The sequence below is a fragment of the Eleginops maclovinus genome, chromosome 14 (assembly GCF_036324505.1).
Source record: "Eleginops maclovinus isolate JMC-PN-2008 ecotype Puerto Natales chromosome 14, JC_Emac_rtc_rv5, whole genome shotgun sequence".
NCBI classification, from domain to species: domain Eukaryota; kingdom Metazoa; phylum Chordata; class Actinopteri; order Perciformes; family Eleginopidae; genus Eleginops; species Eleginops maclovinus.
Window position 1 is genome coordinate 337,324 of NC_086362.1, and position 17,766 is coordinate 355,089.

The 17,766-nt window shown below is 44.1% G+C and overlaps 1 protein-coding gene across 1 annotated transcript in view; it reads right to left on the reverse strand.

Annotated features, from left to right (window-relative positions):
• Positions 1 to 17,766, reverse strand: part of LOC134876269 (disks large homolog 4-like) — a 31,985-nt gene that overhangs the window by 2,565 nt on the left and 11,654 nt on the right. Inside the window, 12 exon segments of the mRNA XM_063901249.1 lie at positions 1,074 to 1,175; positions 4,214 to 4,261; positions 4,374 to 4,411; positions 4,564 to 4,740; positions 8,776 to 8,872; positions 8,944 to 9,046; positions 9,155 to 9,423; positions 9,501 to 9,651; positions 15,982 to 16,035; positions 16,037 to 16,119; positions 16,226 to 16,395; positions 16,765 to 16,889. Coding sequence (XP_063757319.1) covers positions 1,074 to 1,175; positions 4,214 to 4,261; positions 4,374 to 4,411; positions 4,564 to 4,740; positions 8,776 to 8,872; positions 8,944 to 9,046; positions 9,155 to 9,423; positions 9,501 to 9,651; positions 15,982 to 16,035; positions 16,037 to 16,119; positions 16,226 to 16,395; positions 16,765 to 16,889 — 1,417 coding nt within the window.

Genomic DNA, 17,766 nt, shown 5'->3' on the forward strand with positions numbered 1-17,766 from the left:
TGCGGAGAGAGGTGTGACATCACTTCCTGTTTGGCTCAATCAGGCTTCTGTTCTAGCAACACCGGAGGGGGGTCCGGTCCAGGCTCCAGGGTCCAGGGTCAGGGTCCGGGGGAGAAAGCTCCTGAGACTAGGCTAACATCTAAGCTAATATTGATGCTAACAGCTGAGCTAATATTGATGCTAACAGCTAAGCTAATATTGATGCTAACAGCTAAGCTAATATTGATGCTAACAGCTAAGCTAACTAGAAAATGCATTTCCTGCTGAAACTGTCGGTGAACTTTAGGGAAAATGCTGGGACCACCCAGGAGACAGGAAGTGATTACCCCCCACCACCCAGGAGACAGGAAGTGATTATCTCCACCACCCAGGAGACAGGAAGTGATTACCCCCCACCACCCAGGAGACAGCAAGTGATTACCCCCCACCACCCAGGAGACAGCAAGTGATTACCCTCCACCACCCACCAGACAGCAAGTGATTACCCCCCACCACCCAGGAGACAGCAAGTGATTACCCCCCACCACCCAGGAGACAGGAAGTGATTACCCCCCACCACCCAGGACACAGGAAGTGATTACCCCCCACTACCCAGGAGACAGGAAGTGATTACCCCCCACCACCCAGGAGACAGGAAGTGATTACCCCCACCACCCAGGAGACAGGAAGTGATTACCCCCCACCACCCAGGACACAGCAAGTGATTACCCCCCACCACCCAGGAGACAGGAAGTGATTACCCCCCACCACCCAGGAGACAGGAAGTGATTACCCCCCACCACCCAGGAGACAGCAAGTGATTACCCCCCACCACCCAGGAGACAGGAAGTGATTACCCCCCACCACCCAGGACACAGGAAGTGATTACCCCCCACTACCCAGGAGACAGGAAGTGATTACCCCCCACCACCCAGGACACAGGAAGTGATTACCCCCCACCACCCAGGACACAGGAAGTGATTACCCCCCACCACCCAGGACACAGGAAGTGATTACCCCCCACCACCCAGGAGACAGGAAGTGATTACCCCCCACCACCCAGGAGACAGGAAGTGATTACCCCCCACACTTACGGGGAACACAGGATCCAAACTTGTCAGGAAACTCGGAGAGAAGGTCATCGTTAACGCGATCTTTGGTCGGACCGAGGATGATGATTGGACGAGCGTAGTCCACTAGAGAGAGGAAACTTTATTAACACCACTCATCATTAACAGTCCACTAGAGAGAGGAAACTTTATTAACACCGCTCATCATTAACAGTCCACTAGAGAGAGGAAACTTTATTAACACCGCTCATCGTTAACAGTCCACTAGAGAGAGGAAACTTTATTAACACCGCTCATCATTAACAGTCCACTAGAGAGAGGAAACTTTATTAACACCGCTCATCATTAACAGTCCACTAGAGAGAGGAAACTTTATTAACACCGCTCATCGTTAACAGTCCACTAGAGAGAGGAAACTTTATTAACACCGCTCATCATTAACAGTCCACTAGAGAGAGGAAACTTTATTAACACCACTCATCATTAACAGTCCACTAGAGAGAGGAAACTTTATTAACACCACTCATCATTAACAGTCCACTAGAGAGAGGAAACTTTATTAACACCACTCATCGTTAACAGTCCACTAGAGAGAGGAAACTTTATTAACACCACTCATCGTTAACAGTCCACTAGAGAGAGGAAACTTTATTAACACCACTCATCATTAACAGTCCACTAGAGAGAGGAAACTTTATTAACACCACTCATCATTAACAGTCCACTAGAGAGAGGAAACTTTATTAACACCACTCATCATTAACAGTCCACTAGAGAGAGGAAACTTTATTAACACCGCTCATCGTTAACAGTCCACTAGAGAGAGGAAACTTTATTAACACCACTCATCATTAACAGTCCACTAAAGAGAGGAAACTTTATTAACACCGCTCATCGTTAACAGTCCACTAGAGAGAGGAAACTTTATTAACACCACTCATCATTAACAGTCCACTAAAGAGAGGAAACTTTATTAACACCGCTCATCATTAACAGTCCACTAGAGAGAGGAAACTTTATTAACACCGCTCATCATTAACAGTCCACTAGAGAGAGGAAACTTTATTAACACCACTCATCATTAACAGTCCACTAGAGAGAGGAAACTTTATTAACACCACTCATCGTTAACAGTCCACTAGAGAGAGGAAACTTTATTAACACCACTCATCATTAACAGTCCACTAAAGAGAGGAAACTTTATTAACACCACTCATCATTAACAGTCCACTAAAGAGAGGAAACTTTATTAACACCGCTCATCGTTAACAGTCCACTAGAGAGAGGAAACTTTATTAACACCGCTCATCGTTAACAGTCCACTAAAGAGAGGAAACTTTATTAACACCACTCATCATTAACAGTCCACTAAAGAGAGGAAACTTTATTAACACCGCTCATCATTAACAGTCCACTAAAGAGAGGAAACTTTATTAACACCACTCATCATTAACAGTCCACTAGAGAGAGGAAACTTTATTAACACCACTCATCGTTAACAGTCCACTAGAGAGAGGAAACTTTATTAACACCACTCATCATTAACAGTCCACTAAAGAGAGGAAACTTTATTAACACCGCTCATCATTAACAGTCCACTAAAGAGAGGAAACTTTATTAACACCACTCATCATTAACAGTCCACTAAAGAGAGGAAACTTTATTAACACCGCTCATCGTTAACAGTCCACTAAAGAGAGGAAACTTTATTAACACCGCTCATCGTTAACAGTCCACTAAAGAGAGGAAACTTTATTAACACCACTCATCATTAACAGTCCACTAAAGAGAGGAAACTTTATTAACACCGCTCATCATTAACAGTCCACTAAAGAGAGGAAACTTTATTAACACCACTCATCATTAACAGTCCACTAAAGAGAGGGAACTTTATTAACACCACTCATCATTAACAGTCCACTAAAGAGAGGAAACTTTATTAACACCGCTCATCGTTAACAGTCCACTAAAGAGAGGAAACTTTATTAACACCGCACATCGTTAACAGTCCACTAAAGAGAGGAAACTTTATTAACACCGCTCATCGTTAACAGTCCACTAAAGAGAGGAAACTTTATTAACACCGCTCATCGTTAACAGTCCACTAAAGAGAGGAAACTTTATTAACACCGCTCATCGTTAACAGTCCACTAAAGAGAGGAAACTTTATTAACACCGCTCATCGTTAACAGTCCACTAAAGAGAGGAAACTTTATTAACACCGCTCATCGTTAACAGTCCACTAAAGAGAGGAAACTTTATTAACACCGCTCATCGTTAACAGTCCACTAAAGAGAGGAAACTTTATTAACACCGCTCATCATTAACAGTCCACTAAAGAGAGGAAACTTTATTAACACCGCTCATCGTTAACAGTCCACTAAAGAGAGGAAACTTTATTAACACCGCTCATCGTTAACAGTCCACTAAAGAGAGGAAACTTTATTAACACCGCTCATCGTTCACAGTCCACTAAAGAGAGGAAACTTTATTAACACCGCTCATCGTTCACAGTCCACTAAAGAGAGGAAACTTTATTAACACCGCTCATCGTTAACAGTCCACTAAAGAGAGGAAACTTTATTAACACCGCTCATCATTAACAGTCCACTAAAGAGAGGAAACTTTATTAACACCACTCATCATTAACAGTCCACTAAAGAGAGGAAACTTTATTAACACCGCTCATCGTTAACAGTCCACTAAAGAGAGGAAACTTTATTAACACCGCTCATCGTTCACAGTCCACTAAAGAGAGGAAACTTTATTAACACCGCTCATCGTTAACAGTCCACTAAAGAGAGGAAACTTTATTAACACCGCTCATCGTTCACAGTCCACTAAAGAGAGGAAACTTTATTAACACCACTCATCGTTCACAGTCCACTAAAGAGAGGAAACTTTATTAACACCGCTCATCGTTAACAGTCCACTAAGAGAGGAAACTTTATTAACACCGCTCATCGTTAACAGTCCACTAAAGAGAGGAAACTTTATTAACACCGCTCATCGTTAACAGTCCACTAAAGAGAGGAAACTTTATTAACACCGCTCATCATTAACAGTCCACTAAAGAGAGGAAACTTTATTAACACCGCTCATCGTTAACAGTCCACTAAAGAGAGGAAACTTTATTAACACCACTCATCGTTCACAGAACTGACCTTCAATCTGAGTGACAAGCTCGTAGCTGTGGACGAAGCCTTCTCTACCTGCGGGCAGAAAACAACCTTAACAACACATCAATATTATTATTATTATTATTATTATTATTATTTATCTTTATTATTATTGTCATCATAATTATTATTTATTTAGAGTTACCTTTGCTCTTCATGCGGGACCACTCCTTCCTCTCCACCCTGAAACGAACACCAGGGTTATTCCAGGAACACGGTAAATAAAACTGTAAACAACTGGCGGTCCCTGAACGCATCACGAGGAACCCTTCAGTCAGGAACCAGCAGAACACCTTTACTGGTCCCACAGAGAACCGTTATCCTTTATATATTACCTGTGTTTGGAGGGGATGTACCCGGTCTCCTCCGGCTCCCCCCCCGGGGTTACCCTCCTGGCCTGCCACCATTCGTCATCGCTGCTGTCCGTGACGTGGACCACGTCTCCGAAGCTGAAGTCCAGCGCCTGAGACAGGACTCCACAGTCCCACTGCTTATCGTAGTCGAACAGCGCCCTGAAACACAGCTGTACTTCAATACTCCTCTTTGTACTTCAATACTCCTCTTTGTACTTCAATACTCCTCTCTGTACTTCAATACTCCTCTCTGTACTTCAATACTCCTCTTTGCACTTCAATACTCCTCTTTGTACTTCAATACTCCTCTTTGTACTTCAATACTCCTCTCTGTACTTCAATACTCCTCTTTGCACTTCAATACTCCTCTTTGTACTTCAATACTCCTCTTTGTACTTCAATACTCCTCTTTGTACTTCAATACTCCTCTCTGTACTTCAATACTCCTCTTTGCACTTCAATACTCCTCTTTGTACTTCAATACTCCTCTTTGCACTTCAATACTCCTCTTTGTACTTCAATACTCCTCTTTGTACTTCAATACTCCTCTTTGTACTTCAATACTCCTCTCTGTACTTCAATACTCCTCTCTGTACTTCAATACTCCTCTTTGCACTTCAATACTCCTCTCTGTACTTCAATACTCCTCTTTGCACTTCAATACTCCTCTCTGTACTTCAATACTCCTCTTTGCACTTCAATACTCCTCTCTGTACTTCAATACTCCTCTTTGCACTTCAATACTCCTCTCTGTACTTCAATACTCCTCTCTGTACTTCAATACTCCTCTTTGTACTTCAATACTCCTCTCTGTACTTCAATACTCCTCTCTGTACTTCAATACTCCTCTTTGCACTTCAATACTCCTCTCTGTACTTCAATACTCCTCTCTGTACTTCAATACTCCTCTTTGCACTTCAATACTCCTCTCTGTACTTCAATACTCCTCTTTGCACTTCAATACTCCTCTTTGTACTTCAATACTCCTCTCTGTACTTCAATACTCCTCTCTGTACTTCAATACTCCTCTTTGCACTTCAATACTCCTCTCTGTACTTCAATACTCCTCTTTGCACTTCAATACTCCTCTTTGCACTTCAATACTCCTCTCTGTACTTCAATACTCCTCTTTGCACTTCAATACTCCTCTTTGTACTTCAATACTCCTCTCTGTACTTCAATACTCCTCTTTGTACTTCAATACTCCTCTTTACACTTCAATACTCCTCTCTGTACTTCAATACTCCTCTCTGTACTTCAATACTCCTCTTTGTACTTCAATACTCCTCTCTGTACTTCAATACTCCTCTCTGTACTTCAATACTCCTCTCTGTACTTCAATACTCCTCTTTGTACTTCAATACTCCTCTTTGCACTTCAATACTCCTCTTTGTACTTCAATACTCCTCTCTGTACTTCAATACTCCTCTCTGTACTTCAATACTCCTCTTTGTACTTCAATACTCCTCTTTGCACTTCAATACTCCTCTTTGTACTTCAATACTCCTCTCTGTACTTCAATACTCCTCTTTGTACTTCAATACTCCTCTTTGTACTTCAATACTCCTCTCTGTACTTCAATACTCCTCTTTGTACTTCAATACTCCTCTTTACACTTCAATACTCCTCTCTGTACTTCAATACTCCTCTCTGTACTTCAATACTCCTCTTTGTACTTCAATACTCCTCTTTGTACTTCAATACTCCTCTCTGTACTTCAATACTCCTCTCTGTACTTCAATACTCCTCTTTGTACTTCAATACTCCTCTTTGCACTTCAATACTCCTCTTTGTACTTCAATACTCCTCTCTGTACTTCAATACTCCTCTTTGCACTTCAATACTCCTCTTTGTACTTCAATACTCCTCTCTGTACTTCAATACTCCTCTTTGTACTTCAATACTCCTCTCTGTACTTCAATACTCCTCTTTGTACTTCAATACTCCTCTCTGTACTTCAATACTCCTCTCTGTACTTCAATACTCCTCTTTGCACTTCAATACTCCTCTTTGCACTTCAATACTCTTCTCTGTACTTCAATACTCCTCTCTGTACTTCAATACTCCTCTCTGTACTTCAATACTCCTCTCTGTACTTCAATACTCCTCTCTGTACTTCAATACTCCTCTCTGTACTTCAATACTCCTCTTTGTACTTCAATACTCCTCTTTGCACTTCAATACTCCTCTCTGTACTTCAATACTCCTCTTTGCACTTCAATACTCCTCTTTGCACTTCAATACTCTTCTCTGTACTTCAATACTCCTCTCTGTACTTCAATACTCCTCTTTGTACTTCAATACTCCTCTTTGCACTTCAATACTCCTCTCTGTACTTCAATACTCCTCTCTGTACTTCAATACTCCTCTCTGTACTTCAATACTCCTCTCTGTACTTCAATACTCCTCTCTGTACTTCAATACTCCTCTTTGCACTTCAATACTCCTCTTTGTACTTCAATACACCTCTCTGTACTTCAATACTCCTCTTTGCACTTCAATACTCCTCTCTGTACTTCAATACTCCTCTTTGTACTTCAATACTCCTCTTTGCACTTCAATACTCCTCTCTGTACTTCAATACTCCTCTTTGTACTTCAATACTCCTCTTTGTACTTCAATACTCCTCTCTGTACTTCAATACTCTTCTCTGTACTTCAATACTCCTCTGTTTTATGTGTTGTATGTGTTTTACGTGTTGTATGTGTTTTATGTGTTGTATGTGTTGTACGTGTTGTATGTGTTGTACGTGTTTTACGTGTTGTATGTGTTGTATGTGTTGTACGTGTTTTACGTGTTGTATGTGTTTTACGTGTTGTACGTGTTGTATGTGTTTTACGTGTTGTGCGTGTTTTACGTGTTGTATGTGTTGTGCGTGTTGTATGTGTTGTGTGTGTTGTGCGTGTTGTGCGTGTTGTACGTGTTGTACGTGTTGTGCGTGTTTTACGTGTTGTACGTGTTGTGCGTGTTGTACGTGTTTTATGTGTTGTATGTGTTTTACGTGTTGTACGTGTTGTACGTGTTGTACGTGTTGTATGTGTTTTACGTGTTGTATGTGTTTTATGTGTTGTATGTGTTGTACGTGTTGTATGTGTTGTACGTGTTTTACGTGTTGTATGTGTTGTATGTGTTGTACGTGTTTTACGTGTTGTATGTGTTTTACGTGTTGTACGTGTTGTATGTGTTTTACGTGTTGTACGTGTTTTACGTGTTGTACGTGTTTTATGTGTTGTATGTGTTTTACGTGTTGTACGTGTTTTATGTGTTGTATGTGTTTTACGTGTTGTACGTGTTGTACGTGTTGTACGTGTTGTATGTGTTGTACGTGTTTTACGTGTTGTATGTGTTGTATGTGTTGTACGTGTTTTACGTGTTGTATGTGTTTTACGTGTTGTATGTGTTTTACGTGTTTTACGTGTTGTACGTGTTGTATGTGTTTTACGTGTTGTGCGTGTTGTGCGTGTTTTACGTGTTGTATGTGTTGTACGTGTTGTGCGTGTTTTACGTGTTGTATGTGTTGTGCGTGTTGTATGTGTTGTGTGTGTTGTGCGTGTTGTGCGTGTTTTACGTGTTGTATGTGTTGTGCGTGTTGTGCGTGTTGTGCGTGTTTTACGTGTTGTATGTGTTGTACGTGTTGTGCGTGTTTTACGTGTTGTATGTGTTGTGCGTGTTGTATGTGTTGTGTGTGTTGTGCGTGTTGTGCGTGTTTTACGTGTTGTATGTTTTTACGTGTTGTGCGTGTTGTGCGTGTTTTACGTGTTGTGCGTGTTGTGCGTGTTTTACGTGTTGTATGTGTTGTGCGTGTTTTACGTGTTGTATGTGTTGTGCGTGTTGTATGTGTTGTGTGTGTTGTGCGTGTTGTGCGTGTTTTACGTGTTGTATGTGTTGTGCGTGTTGTGCGTGTTTTATGTGTTGTGCGTGTTGTACGTGTTGTATGTGTTGTACGTGTTGTGCGTGTTGTATGTGTTGTATGTGTTGTACGTGTTGTACGTGTTGTGTGTGTTGTATGTGTTGTACGTGTAATGTGTGTAGTGTGTGTTGTATGTGTTGTACGTGTTGTGTGTGTTGTACGTGTTGTACGTGTTGTATGTGTTGTACGTGTTGTGTGTGTTGTACGTGTTGTACGTGTTGTACGTGTTGTGTGTTTTGTGCGTGTTTTACGTGTTGTACGTGTTGTACGTGTTGTATGTGTACCGGAGGTAGAAGCTGCGGTTGACCCTCAGGCTTCCTGATGAGTTGTTCATCATCTGCTCCCTCAGGTCGTGGATCTTGGCCTCGAAGCGGCTGTACTCTGCTCACACAGACCATCGTTAACATTAATATACAGTATAAGTATTTTAGATGTGTCAGTTTGTGTCTCACCCTCAGGTCTGTACTGAGCCACGATGGTCACCATCTGTCCGGCGTTCTTCAGAGCGGCGGCTGCCTGTTCATGAGTCGCAAACCGGAGATCTACGCCGTTCACCTGCTCACAAACACCTGCATTCAGTCTGAGGAGTGTGATGTCCCTTCCTGTACCCGCACTCAGTGTCTGGTCCCCCTCCCTTAGGGTGATGTCACGTCCTGTACTCACGCTCAGTATCTGGTCCCCCTTCCTCAGCTCCCCGCTCAGATCAGCTGGTCCTCCGGCGAGGATGAAGGAGATGAAGATGCCCTCCCCATCCTCCCCCCCCACGATGTTGAAGCCCAGGCCACTGCCTCCTCGCTGGACGCCGACACGCCGCGGCTCCCGGGAGAACTCGTCCTCTCCCAGCATGCTGTGGGGGATGGGTGAGTACCGGCGGGGGGAAGGGGGGGGGAAGGCTTGTGGGTAATCACACATGTAGTCCGGTTCCATGTAGGCTGCAGAAAGGAAACACATACTGCTGCATCCCTTCACAATTAAACACAATAGTCTGTGAAACAGGAAGTGTACCTACAGCTGGTAAGGTCGGGGGGGCTGTATCTGTCGGAGGGGTGGATGTACTGGGAGGTGGGCGTGGCCACCTTCAGGTAAACCACCTCCCCCGTGTTCTTCAGAGCCACCACGGCGTCCTCGTGAAGGACGTCCTCCAGAGAAACGTGGTTCACCTGAGGGTCAGAGGTCAAAGAGCTGAGTCATCTAATGTAGCCCCGCCCCTTTATAAAGGGCTAACCTAGAGACCCAATTCAATAACTCAGTGTGCTGTTGCTCTAGCTCTGCCTTTCTCAAACTGTTTTCAGTCAGTGCACCTTTCAAAAGCGCTTAAAATCCCAAGGCACCCCAATGTAAAATATGATTAAAAACGACACTACATAACTGCATAGCCTAAACATAAATGCAAATGTCCTGTTTATTTAGACGGGACAGTAAAGTGCAACACGAACTGTGAATAACAATAATGATAATAACAACTTTATAGGAACTTTATCTCGCAGCACCTTTAAAAACACAGAAGTGCTTCACAAAACAATAAACCAGTCACAAATGTCATAAAACCACAAGTAGTAAGCAAGCACTCCACAACAAATTGAGACCAGGAGAACTCAAATGAAGTGCCGGATGCAGTTAAAATAAAATAAAGGGGGTAGACATGACAACAAATAAAATGAGATACAATGAACAAGATAAGAAAAAGATGCAGGTTAAAAAATGTCATCATAGTCCTTGTTTCCATCCGTGTTTCCATCCGTGCCATCTGCGCACCTACACACACACACACACACACACACACACACACACACACAATAATCCACAATGAGAGAGGAAGAGAGAGAGAGGTTGACGTGCGCGCAGAGCGCAGGCACGCTCTCACACTTACACAAACAAGCCGCAATTGAGAGAGAGGAGGGGTTTTGACTCACCATCAGTGGGAGACGTGAGCCTGGTGCGACGCACACAACCGCCCTATCCTAGCAGGGATGGATGAGAGGCAGACACGGAGCTCCTGGTCCACAGTCTTCAGGCGCTCCCTGTACTTGTTCTTGATGTATGTCAGGCTTGAAAAGCTCAGTTTGCACAGATAAGTTGTGGAGAAGGGTAGCAAAATAGCAACAGCGCTACTTGAGGCCACTGGGTACTCTTTTTCCACTGATATCCAAAACCTGTCCAATTCCATGTCACCAAATCTCATTTTCAATGTGCGGTCTTCCCTGATCTCCATCAGTTGCTCCTGCGTTGGCAGTGACAGGTCCTTTGCGCTCTCCAGTGCGCTTGAACTCCAAGGATCACGGACCCAGTCAAACTGAGCGTAAGATTCCGATGGAAAATAATGACTAAAACGCTCCTCGAGAGATTTCAGATGCTGGGCTATGAGGGCAGAAAGTGTGCTGCTGTTTACATGCGCGTTGCACAGGGGAAACATATCCAGCCTGCCCTGTCCCACACAGGAACGCCAGAGCGTGAGCTTAGATCTGAAGCCACGCAGTTTGTCAGATGAGGAGAGGAGGTTTTCTTCTTGCCTTGCATTTTAATGTTCAGCTCATTGAGGTGCTTAAAGATGTCAGCCAAATACGCGAGTTTTACGCACCATTGTTCACCTGCGAGCAGCTCTCCTATGCATTTTTCTCTTCTGTCAAGAAAACTGAGTTCTTCTCTTAACTCGTACAATTGGCCCAAAACCTTCCCTCGCGACAACCAGCGGACGGCTGTGTGTATAGCAACACGCTCTGATGCTCTGCGCCCATTTCCTCGCACAGAATGGAAAACAGGCGGCTCTTTAACGGGCGCGCCTTTATGAAATTAACAATATCCACTGCTCTGTCCAGTACGTCGGAAAGTTCTTTTGGGAGCGTCTTTGCGGCAAGTGCCTCTCTGTGAAGGAAGCAGTGAGTTGTTCGGATGTCTGGGTTTTGTGCTTTGGCCCTGCTAATGAAACCTCTGGCACAGCCAGTCATTGCAGCCGCACCATCAGTATAGGGGTGGGCGATATGCCGGTATGATAGTAAAAACCGGTATTGTGCTGCGCCATGATATGAATTTTGAGATATCGATGGTACCGCGGTCATAAATTCATAAATTGGCGTTCATGTTGGGTCGCATTGTCGAACATTCTTTGTCTTCTGAAGTATATTCAAACGGGCTTCGGAAGATTAACCTCCGCTGGATTAATGAATGCCTGGACGTGTTCCTAAACAGCCTGTCTGTTCCTAAAACAGCTGTGCACAGAGTTCTCGTGCACCTAATTTCCATACAAACCGCTCCACGAGCTCCTTATAAGGGCATGCAGGACGTGTGAACAATCCAGACTCCACAGGCAACGCGAAAGCAACTTTAAACGATCAAAACCATGACATTATTTTAGGACATCACGATGTCTAGTAGAATCATGAATGTAGATAAGCATAATAGCGTGTTTAGAACTAAGTTTCGGAAATCTTTTCCCCGTGACTGATTTCGTAACTTCTAGCAAGCAGGGGCTGGCTTGAGCGGAATGGTTTTTCAGTGAGGAGACGCACAACGCTAAATGCATATGCAGTGAATGATATTAGCCTACTGTAATTATGCCCATTATTTGATTTAAGTAATACAATACAACAGAGGGTAAGCAAGAAATGAAGGCCTGGTCCATATACAAGCCTGCCCCAAATAAAGGCCAGTGCGATGTGCAGCCTAAGTAAATTAAAGCACTCGGCCACAATTTGAGGATTTACGGCGTAGACCTATTTTTATGAGCGGACGTTGCAAGCATTTTTTGCTGCGTGGAAGTAGTGCTAGCAATAGTGGATCCAAAAGAAGAAGAAGAAGAAGAAGAAGAAGAAGAAGAAGAAGAAGAAGAAGAAGAAGAAGAAGAAGACATTGAAAATTAAAGATGAGTCAACAGGCAGGAAAGAATACCCAGGTGCAGGATGACGAATTGGTGAAAAAGAAAGGGGGCACCTCTGCCGTGTGGAACTGGTTCGGTTTTAAGATCTCCGACCTCAAACAAAAACATATCTTATGTAAATTGTGTCGCCGTGCTGTTTTAGCGAAAGGTGGAAACACCACCAATTTATTAAATCACCTTAAATCGATGCATGTACGAGAATATGCAGATTGCATCAAAATGCCAGAAGCAATCAGCCCAGGAGCTCGACCAAAGACAAGCCAGACTTCCACTCAATCGCTTCAGCAATCACTACAAACATCATTCGTACTCGCTATGAGCGGACAAGCAAGACATGGAGAGACATCACGGAGGCTATAACCCATCACATTGCGAAGGACATGGTACCCATCCAAACTGTGGAGAAAGTGGGTTTCAAAAAGTTACTTCAAACTCTGGACCCAAGGTACGAGATCCCGAGCCGCAAGTACTTCAGCCAGAAATGCCTGCCTCAACTGTACTTGGAATGTCGGGAGAGAGTTTACGGCGAAGTAAGCCAAGTCGATTTATGATGTTAAGAAGGGCTATTCAAATGTGATTCAGATGTTTCCCCTCATATATCGTGATATAATATCGATATCGTCTGGACAGTGAAACATATCGTGATATGAATTTTACCTCATATCGCCCACCCCTACATCAGTACAGATACTAATGCAGTTTTTCCAACTCAATCCTCCATTTTCAAGATACTCTGTTGTCACACGATAAATTCTTCTCCTGAAGTTTTGTTTGGTTTGCAAAATAAGAAATTCTCTCTAACACGGTCCCCATCCACAACCGAACATTTGCCAAGAGCTGCGCGTGCCCACTCACGTCTGTTGACTCGTCAAGTTGTAAAGAGAAATGTCCACTTGTCTTGATTTTCCCCAAAACCACATCTTCCATATCCACTGACATGTCGTTGATTCGCCTCCCTATTGTAGAATTCGACAGTGGGACCTTTGCTATTTCTTTTGCAGCTTGAGGCCCTAGCATTTTGTTCACGATTGCTGTACATGCTGGCATAATTACAGTCTCTGCAATAGCGTGGGGCGTCTTTGTTTCAGCCACTATTTCAGCTACGAGGTAGCTAGCTTCCAGTGCTTTCTCTGAGACTTTTGCAGATTCAATCATCATTTGTTTTTGACGGCTATGCTGACTTTTCATTCGAACAACATATTCAGCATCCTTGTCAGCAAGTGATGGATGATTAGTGGCCTGTCTTTTAAGTTTGCTCGGAACCATCCCTTCTTTGACAGTTTCATGCCACATATTAAGCACTAAGGGAGAGGACATGCTGGATCCCCAGTACTGACGAAGCCACATTTGAGGTAACTGTCATTGTATGTCCTCTTTTTAGCCTTACTGTTAGCGTCTACCTTTGTGACATTTGATGCAGACTCAGGGCTGGAGGACGAAGGCTCGCATGCAGGCTGAGGCTCCATGTTACAGTCAATCATGTCCGGATCTTGTGGGGCTTTTCTTTTTAAAAAACGATCCATGCTGTTGTTGCTTGTTCTTTTTATATTTATATACAGTGGGGCAAAAAAGTATTTAGTCAGCCACCAATTGTGCAAGTTCTCCCATTTAAAAAGATGAGAGAGGCCTGTAATTTTCATCATAGGTACACTTCAACTATGAGAGACAGAATGGGGGAAACAATCCAGGAAATCACATTGTAGGATTTTTAATGAATTCATTGTAAATTCCTCGGTAAAATAAGTATTTGGTCACCTACAAACAAGCAAGATGTCTGGCTCTCACAGACCTGTAACTTCTTCTTTAAGAGGCTCCTCTGTCCTCCACTCGTTACCTGTATTAATGGCACCTTTTTGAACTCGTTATCAGTATAAAAGACACCTGTCCACAACCTCAAACAGTCATACTCCAAACTCCACTATGGCCAAGACCAAAGAGCTGTCAAAGGAGACCAGAGACAGAATTGTAGACCTGCACCCGGCTGGGAAAACTGAATCTGCAATAGGTAAGCAGCTTGGTGTGAAGAAATCAACTGTGGGAGCAATTATTAGAAAATGGAAGACATACAAGACTACTGCTAATCTCCCTCGATCTGGAGCTCCACGCAAGATCTCATCCCGTGGGGTCAAAATGATCACAAGAACGGTGAGCAAAAATCCCAGAACCACACGGGGGGACCTAGTGAATGACCTGCAGAGAGCTGGGACCAAAGTAACAGAGGCTACCATCAGTAACACACTACGCCGCCAGGGACTTAAATCCTGCAGTTCCAGACGTGTCCCCCTGCTTAAGCCAGTACATGTCCAGGCCCGTCTGAAGTTTGCTAGAGGGCATTTGGATGATCCAGAAGAGGATTGGGAGAATGTCATATGGTCAGATGAAACCAAAATAGAACTTTTTGGTAAAAACTCAACTCGTCGTGTTTGGAGGAGAAAGAATGCAGAGTTGCCTCCAAAGAACACCATACCTACTGTGAAGCATGGGGGTGGAGACATCATGCTTTGGGGCTGTTCTTCTGCAAAGGGACCAGGACGACTGATCCGTGTAATGGAAAGAATGAATGGGGCCATGTATCGTGAGGTTTTGAGTGAAAACCTTCTTCCATCAGCAAGGGCACTGAAGATGAAGCGTGGCTGGGTCTTTCAGCATGACAATGATCCCAAACACACCGCCAGGGCAACGAAGGAGTGGCTCCCTAAGAAGCATTTCAAGGTCCTGGAGTGGCCTAGCCAGTCTCCAGATCTCAACCCCATAGAAAATCTTTGGAGGGAGTTGAAAGTCCGTGTTGCCCAGCGACAGCCCCAAAACATCACTGCTTTAGAGGAGATCTGCATGGAGGAATGGGCCAAAATACCAGCAACAGTGTGGAAACCTTGTGAAGACTTACAGAAAACGTTTGACCTCTGTCATTGCCAACAAAGGGTATATAACAAAGTATTGAGATGAACTTTTGTTATTGACCAAATACTTATTTTCCACAATCATTAGAAAATGAATTCATTAAAATCCTACAATGTGATTTCCTGGATTGTTTCCCCCATTCTGTCTCTCATAGTTGAAGTTTACCTATGATAAAAATTACAGGCCTCTCTCATCTTTTGAAATGGGAGAACTTGCACAATTGGTGGCTGACTAAATACTTTTTTGCCCCACTGTACATTATCAACATTATTTACAATGTTAGTAATCCATTAGCAGGTAAAATAATGTATTCAGATTTACATTTTTTGGGGATTTTTTTTTTTTTATGTCAGAATACGTAATTTTTTTGGCGGCACCCCTGACACAGTCGGGGGGCACCCCAGTGTGCCGCGGCACCCACTTTGAGAAAGGCTGCTCTAGCTGATGTCAGCTATTTAGCTAGCGCCACTAGCTATCAATCTGTAAATCAAGCTAGCTTACCTGGCTAACCATCAGTCAAGCTGGCTAGCTAAGGTGAGCTAATCACATTCATCTAAAGCTCTTTAGTAAAGGTGGAAGAAGCTGGAGACGCTCTGCTAAGTAATAGCGCTCCCACTCTCACAGGAAGTACACATACGGCGTTGTGGAAGCGCCATGGAGCCGGAGAGCAGAAGGTGAATAAATATTGTATATATTTGTGTTTCTATTTACGTACTGCCAGTATCTTGTCCCCGATCTGTAGGCGTCCGTCGCGGTGTGCCGCCCCCCCCCTCGATGATCTTGGTGACGTAGATGCTGTTGTCTCCGGGGACGTGTTGGTTCCCTGCCCCCCCCGCGATGCTGAAGCCCAGACCTGCCATTGAAACACATTAACCATTACTGTAGTACTGGATGCTTGTTGGTGAAATGCAGCATGGGAGCTGTAGTCTTTACAGGTCAAAGGGTTTCTTCCTCCCTACCTTTGGGGCCCTTAATCAGTTTGATCTGCGTGATGCGTTCGCTGGCCGAGCGCCGCCGCAGGACGTACAGCCTGACCACAGGCCCCGCCTCCTTCAGGGCCTCTACGGCGATGGAGTGCGTGACCTCCCGCACATCCACGTCGTTCACGAACACGATGCTGTCGTTCACCCTGCAGACATCGAGGTACCGTTCCTTAGTTCAGGTACGGGGTCAGGGGTCAGCAGGTCAATGTGTAAACAAACAGCTACAAACAAAATGAGTCTGTCTGTTTAAGGAAAAGGAAAATGTCAGGATAGTGAGAGATACTTTGACTGAGGAGTCATTCCATTCAATGCGTGCTTTACTAAAGTAAAAGCACATAAGTTAAAACCTTTAGCTACTCACACTCTTCGTGACGTTAGAAAGGTAAAGGCTCTGTGTTAGGTTAACGCTTACAACCTGTTTGTTGTAATGGTGAAAAACAAAGACAATGTTAGCCTAGCGTGGCTAGCAGTGCGTCTGGCTCTCTGCAGGATGGTAGTTAATAAACAGCTGGTACCGCAGGCGTCCGTCCTGAGCGGCGGCTCCTCCCGGGATGATCTTGGTGATGAAGACGGACGGGTCGTCTCCAATGTGAGGGTTATCGGTTCCTCCTGCGATACTGAAGCCCAGACCAGAGTTTCCCTGAACACAACACAACGTCAACACAACGTCAACACAACGTCAACACAACGTCAACACAACGTCAACAAAACGTCAACACAACGTCAACACAACGTCAACACAACGTCAACAAAACGTCAACGCAACGTCAACACAACGTCAACGCAATGCTAACACAACGTCAACGCAACGTCAACGCAACGTCAACACAACGTCAACACAACGTCAACGCAACGTCAACACAACGTCAACACAACGTCAACACAACGTCAACGCAACGTCAACACAACATCAACGCAATGCTAACACAACGTCAACGTAACGTCAACACAACGTCAACGCAACGTCAACACAACGTCAACGCAATGCTAACGCAACGTCAACACAACGTCAACACAACGTCAACGCAACGTCAACACAACGTCAACACAACGTCAACAAAACGTCAACACAACGTCAACACAACGTCAACACAACGTCAACAAAACGTCAACACAACGTCAACGCAACGTCAACACAACGTCAACACAACGTCAACGCAACGTCAACACAACGTCAACGCAATGCTAACACAACGTCAACGCAACGTCAACACAACGTCAACGCAACGTCAACACAACGTCAACGCAATGCTAACACAACGTCAACACAACGTCAACGCAACGTCAACACAACGTCAACACAACGTCAACAAAACGTCAACGCAACGTCAACGCAACGTCAACACAACGTCAACTCAACAAACGTCAACCAACGTCCCCCCAACACAACTCAACGCCACAACTCAACGCAACGCAAAGCAACGTCAACACAACGTCAACGCCCCAAAGCTAACACAACGCTAACCCACCCCAACCCCCCCCCCTAACACAACGTCAAAAAAACTCCCTAACCCAAC